The 18,969-nt window shown below is 37.6% G+C and overlaps 1 protein-coding gene and 1 long non-coding RNA gene across 3 annotated transcripts in view; one reads left to right on the top strand and one right to left on the bottom strand.

The window, feature by feature from the left end:
• obi1 (ORC ubiquitin ligase 1) lies at positions 1–7,852 on the bottom strand. The gene is made up of 7 exons (XM_007244370.4): positions 7,655–7,852; positions 6,519–6,654; positions 6,068–6,162; positions 5,548–5,769; positions 3,246–3,334; positions 1,921–2,126; positions 1–1,467 (listed from the first exon to the last, which is right to left on the bottom strand). Exons 1-7 carry the CDS (start codon positions 7,724–7,726, stop codon positions 593–595), a joined length of 1,695 nt encoding a protein of 564 aa, XP_007244432.3. The 5' UTR covers positions 7,727–7,852; the 3' UTR covers positions 1–592.
• Positions 7,853–14,119: 6,267 nt separating this feature from the next.
• LOC103044299 (uncharacterized) overlaps positions 14,120–18,969 on the top strand; it is a 38,312-nt gene continuing 33,462 nt past the window's right edge. The window contains exon 1 of one of the 2 annotated variants that reach the window (XR_002650663.2): positions 14,120–14,218. This is a non-coding gene — a long non-coding RNA (uncharacterized LOC103044299). Of the gene's footprint in view, positions 14,219–18,010; positions 18,222–18,969 lie in introns of those variants that run through there. The other variant, XR_454333.3, reaches the window with a different exon arrangement.

Consider the following 18,969-nt stretch of genomic DNA (forward strand, 5'->3'; position numbering starts at 1 on the left):
TAAAGTTTGGAAATGTTTAATTGTAACAGTCATAAACATCATCTGAACATCATTCAATCATGTTTTCTCAAGCCAAACTGAATCATCCAATCATGTGAGAGGAGAAAATTGACATGATTAGACATAAAAATGCACGATAGCTGTGAATAAGGGTTTATGGGTTAATGAGTTAATAAATACTATGAATTGGCCAAATGCAACCACAAGAAGCGGCTGCAGTGTCAAAAGTAAAAAAAAAAATTAAAAAAAACATAAAAAAATTAACTTAATAGAAAAAGGGTTGGCTGTCTGACAGTCAGTTCTAAGGAAATCTCAGTCATAAGCTCAGCTGCAGCCTGAACTTATTCAAAGCTCTTGAGATTCAGACCAGGGTGAAACCGAAAGTTTACGTGAAGCACTGTTTTTCTGTGCATGTGAATCTGTTGAACTATGCAAACTGTTCAAAGGAATGTCAGACATAGATCACATTAAAAAAAATACAAACTGTAAACAGCCAAAAATAAATATCAGATTTGGCCAGAAATTAGGATTTGTGTCACTTCCACCTTCTGCATCACCATGGCCTAGGAAATTTCTGTTTTTTATTTTTATTTTATTTAATCTTGGAGAGTTTGGAAGGACTAGAGGTCACTAAACCAGCAGGACACTTGCGCTTGGAGGATTCTCCAGAACTTTCCGGCAGACTTTTGCTGCTTCCCTGAGCTGATGATGTGCTCTGCCGCACATTTGGCGGAGCCAAATCAGACTCCAGCTTTGGTATCGGTGGGACGTTAAACTCTGGTGCGTGCGATAGCATCGGCGAAAGCTGAGAAGGTTCACCTTCGGCCATCATGGAGTCTAATTCAGAGATCTTGTCGAGGTATGCCAAGTCCATGCTAGCTTCACTAGCTTCAGCTTCTTCTTCAGTTGAGGAAGATGCATCCATACTTATTTTCAGCTTGAAGCTTGCAGGCTTGGCTTTAGCCACTTTAGCATCTTGCCAGCCACTCCATAACACTCCTGTATCAGAATTCAGCATAATTCTGGAATTAAACGATTCATCTTTGTCGATTTGGTTAGCTTTAGAGGTTTGATCAACGGAGGCTGAGGCACTAAAAGTGCTAGAGCTGCTACAGTCATCAAAACTGAGCCTCCTCAGGTACGTGAGGCGCTTAAAGCCTTGTTTTCTCTCAGAACACACAGCTGGACTCTTGAGGCTCAAGGAGCTGAAGACCGAGGATGGTGTGGATGGAGTGGACGGCATAGGCATGGTAATATTTGGGAGTAAATCTTTCTGTGGGCTTGAAGCTTCATCCAAAAATCCAATGCCGTGGCACGTATCAGATGTGGTAAGCAAGAAGCCGTGGTTGTTAGGGAGATTTATGGACTTCCTGTCCAAATCTGTGCAAACAGAAGCCTCCTCCATTTCACTCAGGCTCCTCCGCATCGTAGCTATCCGGCTGCTGTTCACTGTAGCCACTCCCGCAACTGTAGATGAAACACAAAAGTGTGATTATACGGTCATGTGTTATCATTCTCGTTTTTTCTGCTTTCAAAACACCTGATTTAACCAAACATATAGTATCATTAATGTGTAAATTTTATTAAATATTATTTGGGGAAAAATCATATGGCCATCATGTTATTATAATTGCAGCCGCTGGCGAAAATCAATCACATAATTCCTAAGTGTATCTCCACCTTCTTATAATATTGCAGAATAAGGTTTTAAAACTTTAAAATTTCAGGAGGAAAACAAAAAAAATGTGGCCTAACTAGCACAGGAAAATCCAACTGTTGGCAACAGACACTGGAGATGGAAAGACAGTTTAGATTAGATTAGAAATTAGATGTTTCACTCTACAATAAGCCAGAAGAAGTAGTAGACCTGTGGCTGCTTCACTTTGTTACTGGAACAGGTAATAAATTGTTCAGTCCTACCTCCAGCCTGCGTTTCTCCAGAGACGCTGCCGCTGGACTGTGGATCTTCTGAGTTTTTGTCACCCCCCTTCTGGCTTTTTGACGCTTGGGCCTCCAGTTCCTCTATGTATTTGTCGCTGCGCTCCAGGGCCTTCTTCAGCTGAGTCATTTCCCGCTCGTGCTGAACGATCTTCGCCTCTAGAGCGGCGACAGTGTACCTGCCAAACCTGAGTTTAAAAAGTTATACACAGTCATAAACAGCTTGATGTACGTACACAAACTCACGCCCACACATCATTCTACCTAAGAACACCTGAGCATCCACCTAAAATACCACAGCAATCATTCTAGCAACCACACACCAACCGAGTAGCAAATGCCTGCAACTGAAAACCACATAAGCTGTGCAACATCCTGTGATTACTTCTCAAAACGCACGTTTCTAACACTAGTTAAACATTACTAAAATGTATTGTTTAAGAACATTGTAAATAAATATGAATTGAGAAAATAGTAATATCATACAAATTTAGATTTTGTTTTTGTAAGATAACTAAATATCATTGAAACCATTCATTATGTATGTTTTGCTATTTACTGTAATTACTTTTAATTGATTTATAGCAGTTTAAATGCACACATTAAATATGGTGCACTTTATTTTTGTGGTAGCTTTTTGTTGTCAAATTACTTTATTTTTGTAACTTTTTTTTTATTACATTTGAACTACTGAATGTATGAAACTAATTTTTAGACTAAATAAAACGAAGATATTGTTGCAGTAGTATATTCTTGAAATTAATTTTAAAAAATGTCATATTGCCTAGAATATTGTTTTTGCAGAAATACCCTGAAATAACATATTATTTTTAGGGCCATATTGCCCACCCTTAATTGAGACATTTTTTTTTTAAATGTAGGTGGGCAACATATGTTTTAAAGTTTGGTATATTTTGTTATAGTGATGTACAGCATACATATATATATTTATATTTCAGGTTGCATTTTCTAAATATTGCGTATTTCTTGAAATACTGTGATACAATATTTTTACCATATTGCTCCTACCATTGTAATTTTTTTTTTGTTATTAATATTTTTGTAATAATTAAATTAATAATAAAAATAATCTGTCATGGAACTGACACCTTCAACCTGATACTGCTTTTCACACCCCACATATGTAGTTGCTCTGTTCAGGAATAATGAAGGGGGGGAAAGAGTGACGGTAACTGTAATGCTGGAGGATTTGTTAAAAAAAAAAAAAAAAAAAAAAAAAAAAAAAAAAGGAAACACACACAGACGCACACACAGTTATCAGTGCACAATGGTGAAGTTGTGCTTACTTTTGAGGAGACCTGCTCTCCACTTCAGCCTTCAAGCGCATGTTTTCCTGGATTAGGTCGACATTCTGGGACCTCAGGGTCTTGTTAGCCTGAAGGGAGAGAATGCAAGTTTGCCTTCAGACCACCAGCCTTTTGATTAAGTAACTCAGCGGCTCAAAGTCAATAGAACCCGCCGAGGCCGTCATGTAAAAGCAGGCGTTTTCCGCAGAGACAGGGTCAGGAAAAGTTCATACATTGTGAAGAAAAGCCCGCTTGACCAGGACTACACACCGGTACAAGTAGCAGGACATTTCATTACAGCAGGCAGCTGAATAATATAACAGCCAAACACTGAGTTATGAGCTTTCCTGATCTACAGCCTGGCAGGAACAGCGCTCTGGCCAGTGCCAGTTCAATAGAATTTTTAACACATTTGCATTTCAAAAATTACATTTTTAATTTTTAGAAAACGAGTTTTATGATGAATGGACCAACGGAGATGTTCTGAAAGGTCTCGGAAAAAAGGAGGAGTTTGGATTGTTCTTCTACAAATTGGTACAAAGAATTGTTCTGACAGCAACAATACATAGATTAGCCATAACATTAAAAGCACCCCCTTTTGTTTCTATATTCACTGCCTAATTCATCAGCTGCACACTGTAGCTGTATAATTACAGACTGCTGCGACAGTGGAATGATGGTGGTATATGAGGTGTTAGTGCGGGTTGTGCTGGTATGAGAGGCTCAGACACAGCAGTGCTGCTGGAGTTTGTAGACACTGTGTCTGGTTGGTATAACATTCTCAGGGATGTTTAAAAACTCCAGCAGCACTGCTGTGTCTGAGCCTCTCATTCCAGCAGTTCTGAGACTCACCCACCACCCAAATAATAGCTGCTCTCTGGCATTACAGAGCAGGTACAACACAAACTCTTTAGACTCAAATAACATGTGTGTATGGTCATAATGTTTTGGATCCGTGCATCAGCATATTATATGAGCTGTGAAATTCTGGATTCTTCTACACTGAAATAGAGCACTTTGTCCACAGGGGATTTATTGTACACGTGGATAAATCCCAAACGGCTATCTGTTAGACACATTATGCACTGTTTGGGTGCAGAAGCAGTTATTTTAGACCGGTGTAGTAAGGAATAAGGAGCCATCTGAGATTCAGGCTCAGTGTGTGGGGGGAAAAGAATGTACAACCTAGTCAGCTTTGTGTTGAAATAATACAGGGAACCACAGAGATATAAGTGACAATTTGTCGTGTTTGGCAAGAAAAACTGTTCACATGTGCTTGCACCTGTAAATCATTGCATTTTATGTTATACAAAAATTTTGTTTATAAAGGCCAGCATGGCTACAGGTTTTTAAATGTGCTACTGCCATGATAGAATGAAAACCTGCAGTCACAATGGCTCTTTGTGGATAAGAGTGAGGACCCCTTCTCCTTCAGCTGGGCGAGTGGTGTTAAACCAGTCCACATTGGGATGCTGTGTGGCTGCATGTTTTAATTTCAGCCTAGAAGAAGCACAAGTCATCAGCTGGCACACTTAATAAACAGCTGTTTAGAATAAACTGGTTATTTCGAAAGAAATCAAGCAGCATTTTTTTTTTACAATTTAGAAAGAAAAAAAAAAGTATAATTTGGGTATCAGTACCGAATTCAAAGTATTGTATCAATACCTGTATCAATAATTTTAAAATTACACCCAGCACTACCTAAGCTAGGCAATTAATTTAAATCTAATCTAAATGTAAGTACCATTTTCCTTACTAGAAGCATTGTAAAAAAATACATCTTGATAATGCATTTTGCGCAAACAAACAGTCCTTCAAACTTTCTTTGTGCCAAAGAAAAAACTAAAAACTTGTGACATTACAATTAATGTTTAAATAATCAATTAAAATAACTGTTCATTAAAACACTTTTCTAATAATATAATTGTTCATAAATCCTAATTAAGGTAAAATGTTCACTTTGCTCACTTTGCTTTGTAAAGCTTTGCTAACAAAAAGTTTTTAGCAGTGTTACATTGCCAAAATTTCTTGAGGCTTTTTACTTTAATATACCTCTTAATTATTGATTTACACAGCATCAATCTCCGGTCAGTTAAAGACGCTTAAATTGTGTTGTGCTTGTATGGAAACTATATGTTATGTTTTATTTATTTATTTTCTCAAACTGAAGTGAAAAATTTCTTTCCACTGGCACTTCCACATACTTCCAGATTCCCTGACATCACTCCAAAAACCGCTTTCTGAAACCTTTAGGAATGCTTGGCTTTTCTGTATAGCGAATATTAAAACATTAACATCTTACTTCTTTCAGCTTGTCCACATCCTGTCTGACTTTCTGATAGAGCTCATTGGCAGCTTTGAGTTTATTGGCCGATTCCTCCAGAACTCTCGGGTCAACGGCTTCAGTCTCACTTTGAGAAGAGAAGCAGGTGCTGGGTTCCAGAGCAGTCTTCAGTTGCGTCTCGAGGCTCAGGTTTTTGCTCTTCAGCTCCTCGTTCTCTTTCAGTAGGGTTTCAATTTCATCCTGAAAGTTAGACCAGTGATCCAGTGAATCAGACTGGGTGCCTTACATAAGAAACACTTAGCTGGTGTTAAACAGCTAAAAGAAGAACTAAACTCTATGCAGATCAGTATTTAATAACCATTTCAATCAGCAGATCAGAAACTTTCTATAGCTCTTTTGAAGGACAAATAAACACAGAAATAATCAACTATTAAAAAATATATAGCCGATTATGAGACATTTACTTATAAGTATGTAAAATTATACAAATTAAACTGAAGTACCAGGTGCATAAAAAAGCAAAGCATAACTTTCAAACCTCGTATTCTTGCAGTATTAATTCCCCACGGGTTTTTCTGAGATGCTTCTTAACTGAGTGGCTTTCGTTTGATTCGCTGTCATCATTTGTTGCTCCTATTATCACATAAAAAAATAGATAAATAAGACAGTTTCAATGCAGTGGCAATGTAGAGTAAATAAATGTTCAATAAACATAATGTGTATACTCTGGTGTAACTGATGCACAGTAGCATTAGCATGCATGTAGAACTATTTGAATGATGGGATTGCTTAATAATACTGCCATAATACTGAAGATCCACTTATGTAAAGGAGAACAATGCTTACAAAACAAAAACATACAGGGTTCTGAACATATTTAATTTACCATAAAACTTGATTTAATTTAAATTTTTTGCCACTAAAAAGAGCAGGAACTACAAACAGGACTAGACATGGCAGGACTTCAGTGGACTTCCACAGCTTGTTACCTATGATTTCTTTGCATGGGTTTTCAGGGGTGATGGCCACTCTGCAGGTGGGACACTGGCTACATTTCTGAAGCCAGACGTCAATGCAGGTCGAGCAGAACACATGATTGTTGGAGCAAATCTTGGGTTTGCGAACCTGTTGAGAGAAGACAACTGTGTGAGTCCAATAATAGTAGTTATTTAAATTACTTATTCTATTATAAACATACATACATACATACATACATACATACATACATACATACATACATACATACATACGAGAAAAGACACTGCAGCTGGGCAATATAGCCAAAATCACAATTCTTAGATAGCATTTCTATATAATCTGTGATCAGACAACTCTGTGGCTGTTTTAGTATATTAAACCACATTTTATTTCTTATAACTGGTATCAACAGGAACAAAAATAATATAATATTGTTAATAATATTGACTTTATTTTAGAGTACAGGTTAAGTAAACTAGCTAGTGAGCTAAGGTTTTCATATGTTGCTTTTTCGTACACTAAACCATATTAAGTCTTATATATTCCTTTTATATTGGAAATATGTATTTATTTCCAATTAGACCAAAGTTCAACCTTACAGCAGTAGAGAGCAGCAGTGAAGGATACTTACAAGAGCAATAAATAAGTAAGCTAGTTAGCTAAGTCAGGTTTTCCTATGCTACTGTTTTGTACAAATACTAAGTCTTTCCTTTTATATTGGTAATATTTAATAATAATTAGGTTTATCCTGTAATATAGAGCAGCAGTAGAGGAGTGTACTTACTTAAAGTAATAAATAAGTTGGGTTTACTGACTGTTTTAACTATTAAGTTCATTAAGCTAAAGTACTTTAGTAGGTTAAACTGTTTTCAGGTCAGGTATTAGCCTCTCCGCACCACACTAAAATATACACAGAGCATCAGAGCAAGAGGTTTAAAGCACTAGCCAAACTAACCAACGAATAAAAGCAGAAACTAAATATAAAACATGAAAACACTTTAACAGTTTAATAGTATGTTAGTTATCTGTTATCTCTTTTTTTTCCGGAGTTCAGTATATGAGTCTGGGTAAGTGAGGTGAGGTGAAAGCAGGCAGAACAAAAGCAGCTCCTGCTTCATTAATTCAGTAATCTCACTGCATTAGTTACCTTCCCCAGGCAGATCTGGCAGGAGATGGGCAGAGTTAAAGACAGGGTAACGCTCTGGCAGGTCTGCGCCATGTTTCAGTCTCTAAAACAAACACATGCAGATTAAAACCCTGTAAACTCCGCGCGTTAGGAGAAAACACACACTCAAAACAGCGCCGGTAACCGCGCTACGGCGAGCCGGAGGAACCAAACGCGATTCAAAATCTCCACAGGAAGAGAGAAGCCTGAGCTGAGCAGCGCTGGGAAATAAACACACACCCTGCTACGGACTTTTGGGTAAAAAATTAAATGAAAATAATATTAAATATATATATATATATATATATATATATATATATATATATATATATATATATATATATATATATATATATACATATATATAAATATTTTAAACAATTGTGCATAAATATTTATATTTGTATATACACAACAGGCATATAAAATGTTTAGAGAAAACATTGGAAGCTAGATAGCTAACTAACAAATTAGCTAGTGGTTAGCTTAGCAAACAAATATTAAGAACATTTTCAGACGTTCCTTCTATTTTTGTTATGTCAAATATATGTAACTTATATAAAGAGAATTAAGACCTTAAAATTTAGGTTGCTAAGTTGCTAAACTCATAAAAATAAATAATATTAAAAAATAACTAAAATAACCTGTAACCTGAAAGTCATTTCTCACAGAGTCACTCTCACAGTTAAAAGCAAAGCTAACCCAGCTACTGTAGCCAATGCTAGCTAGCTACTTCAGCTAACTCCCAAACACCAGCTAATCACTCAAGGCTAAAAGCTAACCCGGCTACAGCTTGTTAACAGCACTATCCACTAAAAGGACACAGGGAAAGGACAACAAGACTTTCTGGTAAGACTTGGGAATAATTAAACTGTATTTTTGTTACAGTGTGAAGACCAAATGCAGGATTTTTGAGTTATCAAAATAGTGTGAACCAGTCAATATAAGCTAAGCATACACAGTACCAGTACCATTATTTAAAAAAAATCAGCATTTTAAATTAAAATCATTCAAACTATGAGAAAGAAATTTAAAAAACAAAAAAATAATAAACCAACCAGATTTTGTTTTATATTTTAAATACTTTAAAGTAGCACCTCTTGCTTAGATATCTTGGCGTTATGAGGTAGTCACCAAGCTTTCATGGCTTTCAGTTAACAGCTGTGCCCCATCAAGGGTTAATTAGGGTTAGGTTTTCTGGATGTGCTTAGAATATTTTTGTGTTATTGTATTTATTTTTAGTTTTGAGTATTGTTACATTTAACATTTCCATAGCATTAGTGTTCATCTAACTAGAAACGTTATGTGAGAAATAATTTAATAACATTGTGCTGCAGATATTATTATGTTACATTCTCATAACATTCCTGGAACTTTTAAGGTTTAAGGTTCAACAACCTTGCTAAACATTCTTATAGAGCGCTTTTCCACCAAAAGAACTCTGGTTCTTGAACCAGTTCCGTTTGGGCTTGTAAAAACCATTAGGTCTGTTCGGTTCTGAAATTTATTTTGTTGGTGGAAACGTGGCAAACAGTTCAAAATTAGGTTTGGGAACCAGAGTGGTGTCAGTTTTACATCGATGGAAATGCGTTAATATGTTCTTTCTTAGCTGGGAATATCCTGCCTTTTTTAGTCCACCACTGGTGATGTTACAGTCTGTGATTCCACTGTGTTCTTTATCCACCATAATGAATGTGTTCCAACATGGAAAGTTTAGCTGAGTACAAAATTAGTGTTATTAAGCACAGGTGTTTCCAACCCTTATATCAGGAGCCCTGGAGGGCACACCTGATTCAACTCACCTGTTAATTGGAAAGTTTAGCTGGTGTGTAGAGTGAGGAAACCAAACTGAGCTGGACCCCAGCCCTCAGTTCTCTACCCATGTTCAGTACGGTCCCTGTGTCCTAAAAAGCTGTCTGGCTTGTATCCTTATTATACTATGTTCTGCAGCCCACACTAGTGTTTCTTCCTCTCACTCATAGAAAGTCTTGGTACTTCTCAGCGTTTCTTCCTGATTCTCACCGGCAGTTTCTTTCCCTCTCTCCCTCGGCGATGCTCATTAGAAAAGCCACTTTGGGCTTTTGTGTCCTACAAATAAAACTGAGCTGAATTGAATTGAAAAACTCATTGCCAAATGGCAGAAACATGCTGTGGCTTCATTGTCTTGTAGTTTAATGGCAGTGCATCTTAGAGCCCTTGTGACCTAACCTGATTAGAATTGAACCACAGGGAAACTGTGTTGTACATTGATTGCAGCATAACGTTGATGCTGGAACTGCATTACTGCCATTTATTGCAAGTGTTTCATTTCAACACACCATCCACTACTGTCTAACCATAAAACATTGTGTGGTGTATGTCCTACAGACAAGTCTATGTCCAAGCAGATCACTATAGGGCAACCGCAGGACGCCAGTGGCTTTTCTAATGATATTGGCTCGGCTTGCTTTGTTAATAACATGAACTGGACTTGCATTGAAAGGTTGGAGTTTTAATGGTAGTACTGTATACCAAAGTATTAAAACATTTTAACGGATCTCCAAATGAAGATAGTATTTCATACATATTCCATATTCATAAATGTCTCTGTGTCTTTATTAAAAGGCCAATATAGCTTTTTTTCATTTATCTGCTTTTAAGATGACCATAGGATGGGTGCGCCCTCTGCATGACAAGAGTGTCCAAATGTATGCATCTGTCTAATTTGCTTGTTCATCTGCTATATGATACATTTAACCAAAATTGCTGACCCAAACAACCAGTGATTTATAAAGGAAAATCATGAAAATGATAAGGGGTGCCCACACTTTTTCGTACCACTGTAACACCCACAGTATGAGTCTTCTGTGCAAGTGAAAACATGTCAACAGTAACTTCAGACACAAGAAAACTGCACAGAATGTGTCCTCTCTGCTTCAGAAACCCAAACTACACCAGTATATAGTTGTCGTTTTAAAAATGCATGCAGGACATTCAGCAAGATATGAAATAATGTAAACTTGAGCATGAAGAAATTCCTGACCTGTGTTGAGTCAGTATTTCTGCTCTTGAGTGAGTCAGCATTGTGTATAATGCATGAGGATACTCTACTAAATTCCCTGAAATAAGTCATATGCCATTACATATACCTAGGGGTGTAACAGTACACAAAGGTCACAATTTAGTTCACACCATGGTTTGGACTTTACGGTTCGGTACAGGTACAGTACAATGGAAAAAAAAAACATAAAAAAGACAAGACTAACAGAGGATTCTTTGGATTTATTAATATAATTTTAAGAGACAGTTTTGCAAGTTACAGTTTGTTCCATCTTGTGCCATATGCTGCTGCTTATGACACTACTACCGTAGTTACTGTAAACATGGTGGTATCAGAATGACAAACTCAGTTTTCATCTGCTCAATCACACAAAATTTGAATTGAAGAGAGCTGGCAACATAAAAAAGACTTAATAATTTCCATCATGCTCTTTGCAATTACACATTCTCACCAAAACGTATGAACTGTTGTTTAACGCAGTGTAACAATGTAAATATTAGCCTCGACCAATCCACCATGATTTCATTAGTGTAAATAAGACATTAAAGCCGGAATATCAATGAAAAAAGCTAACCAAAAAGCTAACAACAAAATCGACTAATAAATTATGATTGTACATTGCATAGACTTACTTTTTTTATTTTATTCTTATTTGGTCAGACATCATGTCCCACACTTTTCAAAAGTGGTGGTCTTGTTACGGATTAGCAGAACTATGGAAGTCATTTAAGAAAAGCCTCAAACATGCAGTATCTCTGTGTTGTGCTGTTAGTGACATCACAGTAATGGGAATGCACACATGCACACTCATGACAGACACCTAAAAGCATGATGTTCTCGTAATGCCTCAGAACTTTAAAGCAGCAGTGATTTCATACTTTACAGGAACTATGATTCATCCCAGTGAATCATCACCTCAGATGATGCCATGTCTCAGTTGTCTCAGTGTTTAAAAGGAATATTCCGCTGTGTCCTGCCTGACCTCGCCACCTTTAATGGTGATGTTTTGCACTATACTTTACTTTGGACATCCCTCTAGAAATGAGACCATACAAACAACCCATGCACCTTTTTGGAATTAACAAATTTGCATATATTACACTTATTACAAATTTAAAAAATAATGAACGTGGCAATTTTATATCTTGCATAAAATTGTTTACTATCTGAATATTGATATATACTTTACATTGCCCAGACCTAGTTGGAGTATAAAAGTAAGTGTTTCTTTAATAATTTCTGTAATCTTGTGTTTACTTTCGTTACAAAAACCTTATGAACATATTTTTATGTTAAAGTTCTTTACATAAATTCCTTGCACATGTTGGACAAAAAAACTAATTAAAAAAAATTCTAAAAACCTCTAGTGTCTAAATAAAGAATAGTCAACGTTCAAAATATTCCACAATCTTTCCTAAGATCATATTTCACCCCCTACATGCCTCAGTCCAGTGGTTTGTAATCGTTCGCTCATTAATTGGTGACAGTCAATTAATCACAGCTGGTCGAGACTCCAGCGTCTATTGATTTCGTCCTGGGCCTTATTTTTCATCCCCTAAATGACACAGATCGGCAGATTTAGCTTGGCCGGGGTAATGGAGGGTGACCCGAGCGTCCGGCCTGAGCCCCCATTCCACGCGTGCTCTCACACACACACGGCGAAATGGCATCTTTACCATTTAGGCTGGAAAGGTTTAGACTGCCTTAGAGCAGAGCATCGGGGAGAAGCCCGGTTCCACCGCTAGCCTGACCTTTTCTGTTTAAAGCTTAATCACTGACAAATGCTTACATTAATTAGCCTTCTATCCCTCCTTCCTTCCCTCTGTCCTGCCCCCCACCTGTTTCCCTGCACACACACACACACACAGATACACACAGATAGGGACACGCTCCGCTACCTCTAGTCTGGTATGTTTTTCAGTGACTCTGGCTGAACAGGATTAGCTTAGCATGCCGTGGCTGAACTCTTGTGGTGATTTAGACATTTTGCCCCCACCCCCTGCAGGAGGAATGTATTGATTAGTGATGCCCCTGATGGAGATAGCTGTGGAGATGGAGGAGAGTGCCATGGCGACTCGCTGTAGCAGTGGGACGCTCACCTAAGCTCCATCACCTCTCTGCAGGGTAGAGTTCAGGAGAACAGCAGCTGCTGCCCCCCATTATCCTGAGGATCAGCACACTTATCCCTTAGTTATTAACTAAGACTAACTTTTGTGCCAATAAAATTACTTATTTAATCTAATAAAATAGGCAAAAGCTTTAATCTCTTTTAAACAATGCAACCTACACTTAAAAAATAAACAGTTAAACAATTATATAGAACTGGCAGCAGTAAATATAATCAAATTTTTTATTCGGTTTGTAAATGAAAATAATTACTTTTACAGTAAAGTATGAATTAAGAAAAAATGCATTGAAGCAACTTATTTTATTGTTATATCAGAATAAACAGCTTTTGAGGATGGATGCCTCATGGTGAGTGCTTCAGTCCTGCCTTTGCTGTGGAGCGACTAACTGCCCCAAATGCTGATGGGATGGTCTAAGGAGCCATTGTATACGATAATCAGTCACCCCTAGTAGAAATACTATAAGGAACACTAACAGCCAAGTGATGTGTACAGGACATCCTGGGGTCATATTTTTCAGCAGGATAATGCTCACCCACACACAGTAAGGGTTTCACCGGAATGGCTCTGCTAGATTGTAACACTGCCTTGTCCTGCTTGTTTACCAGATTTATTACCAATCAAGCTTTTATAGAAACAGCTTGGGTGCCAGATTCTGCAGCCTACAAGTGTGCGGGACCTGCAGGCCCAACAGCAAGTAATGCTAATGCTGCTCCAGCTGTGCTAACCGGAGTTAGCGGCAGGTTACAGTCCAATATACTCACCTTTGAACGGCAAAAGAGCTAGCGCTTAGTGCAGTTAATGCTCGGCTAATGCTAATACTGCTCCAGCTTCGGTGCTGGAGAAACTTCACTGAAACTTCTGTATAACAATGCTTTACTGCTCCTTACAACCTCAATGGTAGAATTCATAAATTAGGCGAACTGGATTTTAAGAACGCTTACAGTACGAAAAATAATGCGAAAAAAACTTGAAATGGAAGTGAAATAAAAAAATAACTTATCAAAGCAATTTTTGAGCATTTCTATTGACCCATGCATCATGACAATTGAACACAATGTAAAGAATAACATCTAGGTTCCTATTAGGCCAAAAAAAAATTACATTTGTAAAAATAGACAGTAAAAGTAATGTTAGTAAAGTGTTACCATATTTTTGCTTCCTAAAATTAGAATTAAAAGTTAAATCTCTCTCTCTCTCTCTCTCTCTCCCTTTTCTCTCCCTCCCTCCACTCTCTCTATCTCTTTCTCTCTGTTATATATATTCCTCTCTGCAGTAGTGCTGTTGAAGCTGCTGGTTTTATTGCATGGCCTGCAGGCGGGCTCAGACGAGTGAATGCCCCACGCACTCTGTGCCCCTTTACGGAACAGCTGATGCCCTGTGAGTGGATCCAATGCACACAGACACACACACACATACACACACACACGCCTCAGTGTCAGAGGGCCCCTGGGAGCGCAGGGTGGATTATTATGGAAATGCTGTCGTCCACTGGCCCCGTCCTTCCACAGCTGGGGAGAAGCATCATTACAAGTATTGTAGCAATCTGTTCTGGTAAGGGCAGCGAGTGAGAGGGTGTGTAAGAGTGTAAGAGCACAAAGCGGCATGCATAGATCACATAAAACATGATTAAAATGTGTCCAAGAGAGCAGGAATAAAATAAAAAAATAACTTCCTATGAACGCATTATATCATATTGCCAATATGAGGCCTAAGCATAAATCCCCAATTTCACTCCTTTTTTATTAAGGATGACTCATGCTGGCGTAGTCGTTTCATATGAAAGGGACGGGGTACCTGTAAATATGACTATAAATACACTTTCATCTGTATGGTTTCATACCCACACTATTGTCCCTTACACTAGAAGCACAGGAACAAGAACTGTATTTTGATTCAATATTGTGGAGGAGATGAATATCTGTATCTAATTGTGGTTAAATATAATTTAAATTTTATCTTCATGTTTTAAAAAGGTTTACAAAATATGCATTTATTTCCACCCAAAATATATATATATAGATTCAAAAAGTGTCAAAAAGTAAAAAGGGCCATATATATATATATATATATATATATATATATATATATATATATGGCCCTTTTTACTTTTTGACACTTTTTGAATCTGGCAGATCTATAGTTTACACAAATCTTATGAATGAAAATGACTTAAAATTCAATATTTATAAACAGACTTCATTTCAAAGTTAAGATTTTTTTTCCTCCTGTAAACAACAGTATGTGCCACAAAAACATTGTGCACTAAAGCTTTCCCTAATCGATTAGAATCAATTATATTCAACTCATCTGATATGTCAAAAGTATCAGCCAGGAACTAGTATCTAGTGTCCCATGACTTTTGCCATATCCCATGGAAGCTAAAGAACACTGTACTGTCCTGTGTGATGTGTTTGTGGGGTCTCCTGCATTGAATGTGGATGTGATTTCTTTTAGAGTTGTTTGTCTTTTTACATTGACAATTCTAGACAGATGCCACCGTTCACAATCATTACGCTGTCCACTGTGGGTGGTAATGACTTTGAGGAATGGTAAATGCCCTCACAACTTCAGAAACACAATGTACCATCCATTTGCACCCACGATCAAATCTCCAACAGGCCTTGCCATGAACACACTGCCCAGTGTTTACCCTCACTCACAAGATAACACCTCACAACTCACATACAGATCTAACTGAATCAATTGGTCACATTTGGTATCAGTATCTGTACTTGGTGTCGGCAGATAATCTAACATTAGCATCAGTATCAGAAGGGCAGAATGGTATTGGTTCATCCTTAGCTTCTGTGTAACAAGCAGATTTGCATATTCCATCCCAAACAGCTTTTTCTAATCAGATTTCAGTATCTCTGTTGGAGACACATTCTGTAAATTCTGCAAGTGTAAATGCATGAGGTTAAAATCATATAATGGTACTATTCAGATCAAATACTAGTCACATGTCTTCCGCTGTGGAAGGAAAGAAGCCATTGAACATAATACATCAATAGCAGCACCATCATTACAAGAAACACATCAACATCCAAAAGGCATTAAAATAACTCTCCTTTAAAGAGCATGTAAATGTGTGTGTGTTTTTGTGTCTGTGTGCATGTGTGTGTGTGTGTGTGTGTGTGTGTGTGTGTGTCCAAGTATCAATCATAGCTGCTTGGCCCGACGGACCGCGTCCAGTCGTTTGTAAGATATTTCAGCCAGACTTGTTATCAGATTAGCTCTCCCACTGAGGATTATCAGTCACTGCCCAATAAAACCACTGAGGACCATCCGTCAAATTACTGCCCTCCGTTTTTCCCATACGTCTTCCCTGTCTGTGAAGGAAGTGGTCAGAGGGAGTGCATTTCGCACTGCTTGTACTCTTCTGTTTGTTTTGAAACAAACAAATTGTGAACGTTAATGATACAATCATATGCCTGTTCTTGTTTTTTACTGTTGTCATCTGTTTCCTTCATCAGGCCAACCCTCTTTATATGTTAATTGCAGGTTAAATAGTTTTGTGTGACTTAATACATTATTAATTCATTATTATGAATTAAAAAATAACTTTGGATTATTTAACGGTAACAAATACCTTTGCCCTCTTTTTCCACATCCATGTAATGAGTGCAACACGTGGTTTTACATTGTCTTTTTGAAAAATACATGAAAGTCACTGGAAATTATGTCATCTTGAGGGCAGCATATCAGTCTCTAAGATCTTAATTCACTGATCTGTACTAACACACATCTATATCATGAGGAGCCCTGGCTTTTGGATGGCATGGTGTCAATTTTTCTCAGGAACGAGTACAGTAGAGAAGTGGGCGGGGCTTCTGCACATGGTGAACATAAGGCTTGTGTTGTGCACTTTAGAGTTGTAAGTGTTATTGGTAAATATACTGTAGTAACTCTGTATTGTAATAGAGAAGTGGGCAGAGCTTCTGGACATGGTGAACATAAGGATTGTGTTACAGTAAAATCTGAGAAACACTTAGTCTTTTTATTATTTGAAAAACATTGTTTTAATCATTTTCTTATGCTTTGCTCTTAAACCAACTGCTTTTGTACCAAATCATGATTATACTCACCTGTTGACATGACTTGGAATGTGCTGCAGGCCTGAACTGCAGGGATAGATGTTCATATTGACAAATTAAATAGATCAAGTAGACAAAGCAGCCAAAACATGAATTGTGTTACATTCATTCTGTCTGCAATCAAATAAAAATCTAAATAAATGCAACAAAAAAGTGCATTCCATATCATCTCAACTTTTTTTGTTTTGGGGTTGTATTTCCTTCATCAGTTTAACAACGTCCTCAGCAAACGAGAGGATCGATGTGGCTGGGCTGTAGAGACTATAGTGTTCACCACAAATTCCTATTAAAAATGCATCATAGCTCATTAACTCCTGACTCGGCCTACTCTTTTTCTTTTTCTTTTGTCCCTGTTCCCTTTTTAGGCCAGTAAGAGTGATATGCATTGCTAATTAACGGCTCTATATATAGAGGGTAATAGAGCATGGCCAGTTCAGTTCAGTATATTAGGGTCGAGGGAAGTATTCATAAGTCTTCATAAGACGACACGATTTTCATGTTTTATACAAAAGTTTTGAATTTTTTATTATGGCGCTGTTTGTTTTTTTATATTTTTCAATTATGAAACACACAAACACACACATATGCACATATACACACATATATTAGCATCCCACTTGTATCCAAACACTCACACACACACATTAGTTACTCTCTGTCTATATCTCTCTCTCTCTCTCTGTGTCTATCTCTCTCTCTTTCTCACACACCATAAGGGCTTATTAATTATTTGTGGCCACTTGACTTCATATTGTGCTGCCGGTGGCCTGGTCAAAGATTATAATTACCACTTTGCTGTTTGTATCGTATTCATCTCCCCTTGCTTTTAGTACCGTATTACCCTCTCCTTCTCTATCTCTCTCTCTCCCTCTCTCTCTCTTTCCCCTCTCTCCCTCTCTCTCTCCCCCTCTCTTGCCCGTACACAAGACCAAAAGTGCAGGCACATCATTTATTGATAAGACAAAAAGAATGTAATGAAATTATCAATGTTCTTGAATTAATTATGAACATGATTAAGAAAGCTAAAATCTCAGGAGCCTGGATCCCATTACCCTTTCAGTCTCAGGGATTGCTTTCATTCAGACACAAGCCGAAGGAGCCACACGCGCTCCTCTTTCCTCCTTTTCTCCCCGCCATGGAGCACTTCTATCCTCCTTCTCTTCCCTCTCTTCTCACTCCCTCCCTCGCTCCGGCCTCCACACCGAGCCGAGAGATCTGTGATCTGCCTTCTCTCTCCGAGGGGTCCTGACCCCCACCACACACACGGACCAAACGCCAAACCGGAGGTAAGGATCAGCAATCAGCCTTTATATTAGCACAGATAGTGCAGTGCATGCTTATCCGCTCTGTTTACAGCTGCTTTTACTGTGCACTAGACACTAGCATTGCATTTGTTACATTTACACTCACCGTGTACTATATGGTTATTGAACTAAAGCTTGTAAATGATCACACACAACCAGTGCAAACCAGTGCATGCTAATCCGGTCTGAATTGAACTACCAGAACACAGAATACACACTGGTTGCTTTAGGATATTTTCACCATGTGTTTTTTTTTTACAATTTAATTAAAATAAAAAAGGCAATGCATGCTAATTCAGTTTGTGTAGATTTTACATGCACTTTTCTAAATTCTCCTGAAGATTTCCCTTTACTGTGTCACACTGTAAAGCTCTACGCCTATAAATTAACAACACAGCCGACACAGCTAAAGCATGCTGACCTGCTCCATTCACAGCTGCATTTACTATTTACTGCACAATAGCATCATACACTGTCAATGCAATTATTTATACCGTATGTGATACAAAGAAAGGTTTTTAAATGTTTGTTTTGTTAATTGTGTTAATCGTAACTGTCATAAACTATGTATAACAAAGTTGTTAAACTTGGTTTGATTCGTATAATTGAATAGGTAAAGGGTTTAAATGATTCCAAACAATAGAAGATTTCAGGCCATGCTAAGGTACATACTTAGTTGTAATAAAAATGATTACTGCTGTATTTCATTTTTTTTATGCAAATTTTATAA

This window comes from Astyanax mexicanus, chromosome 5, assembly GCF_023375975.1.
Source record: "Astyanax mexicanus isolate ESR-SI-001 chromosome 5, AstMex3_surface, whole genome shotgun sequence".
In the NCBI taxonomy this organism is placed as follows: Eukaryota; Metazoa; Chordata; class Actinopteri; order Characiformes; family Acestrorhamphidae; genus Astyanax; species Astyanax mexicanus.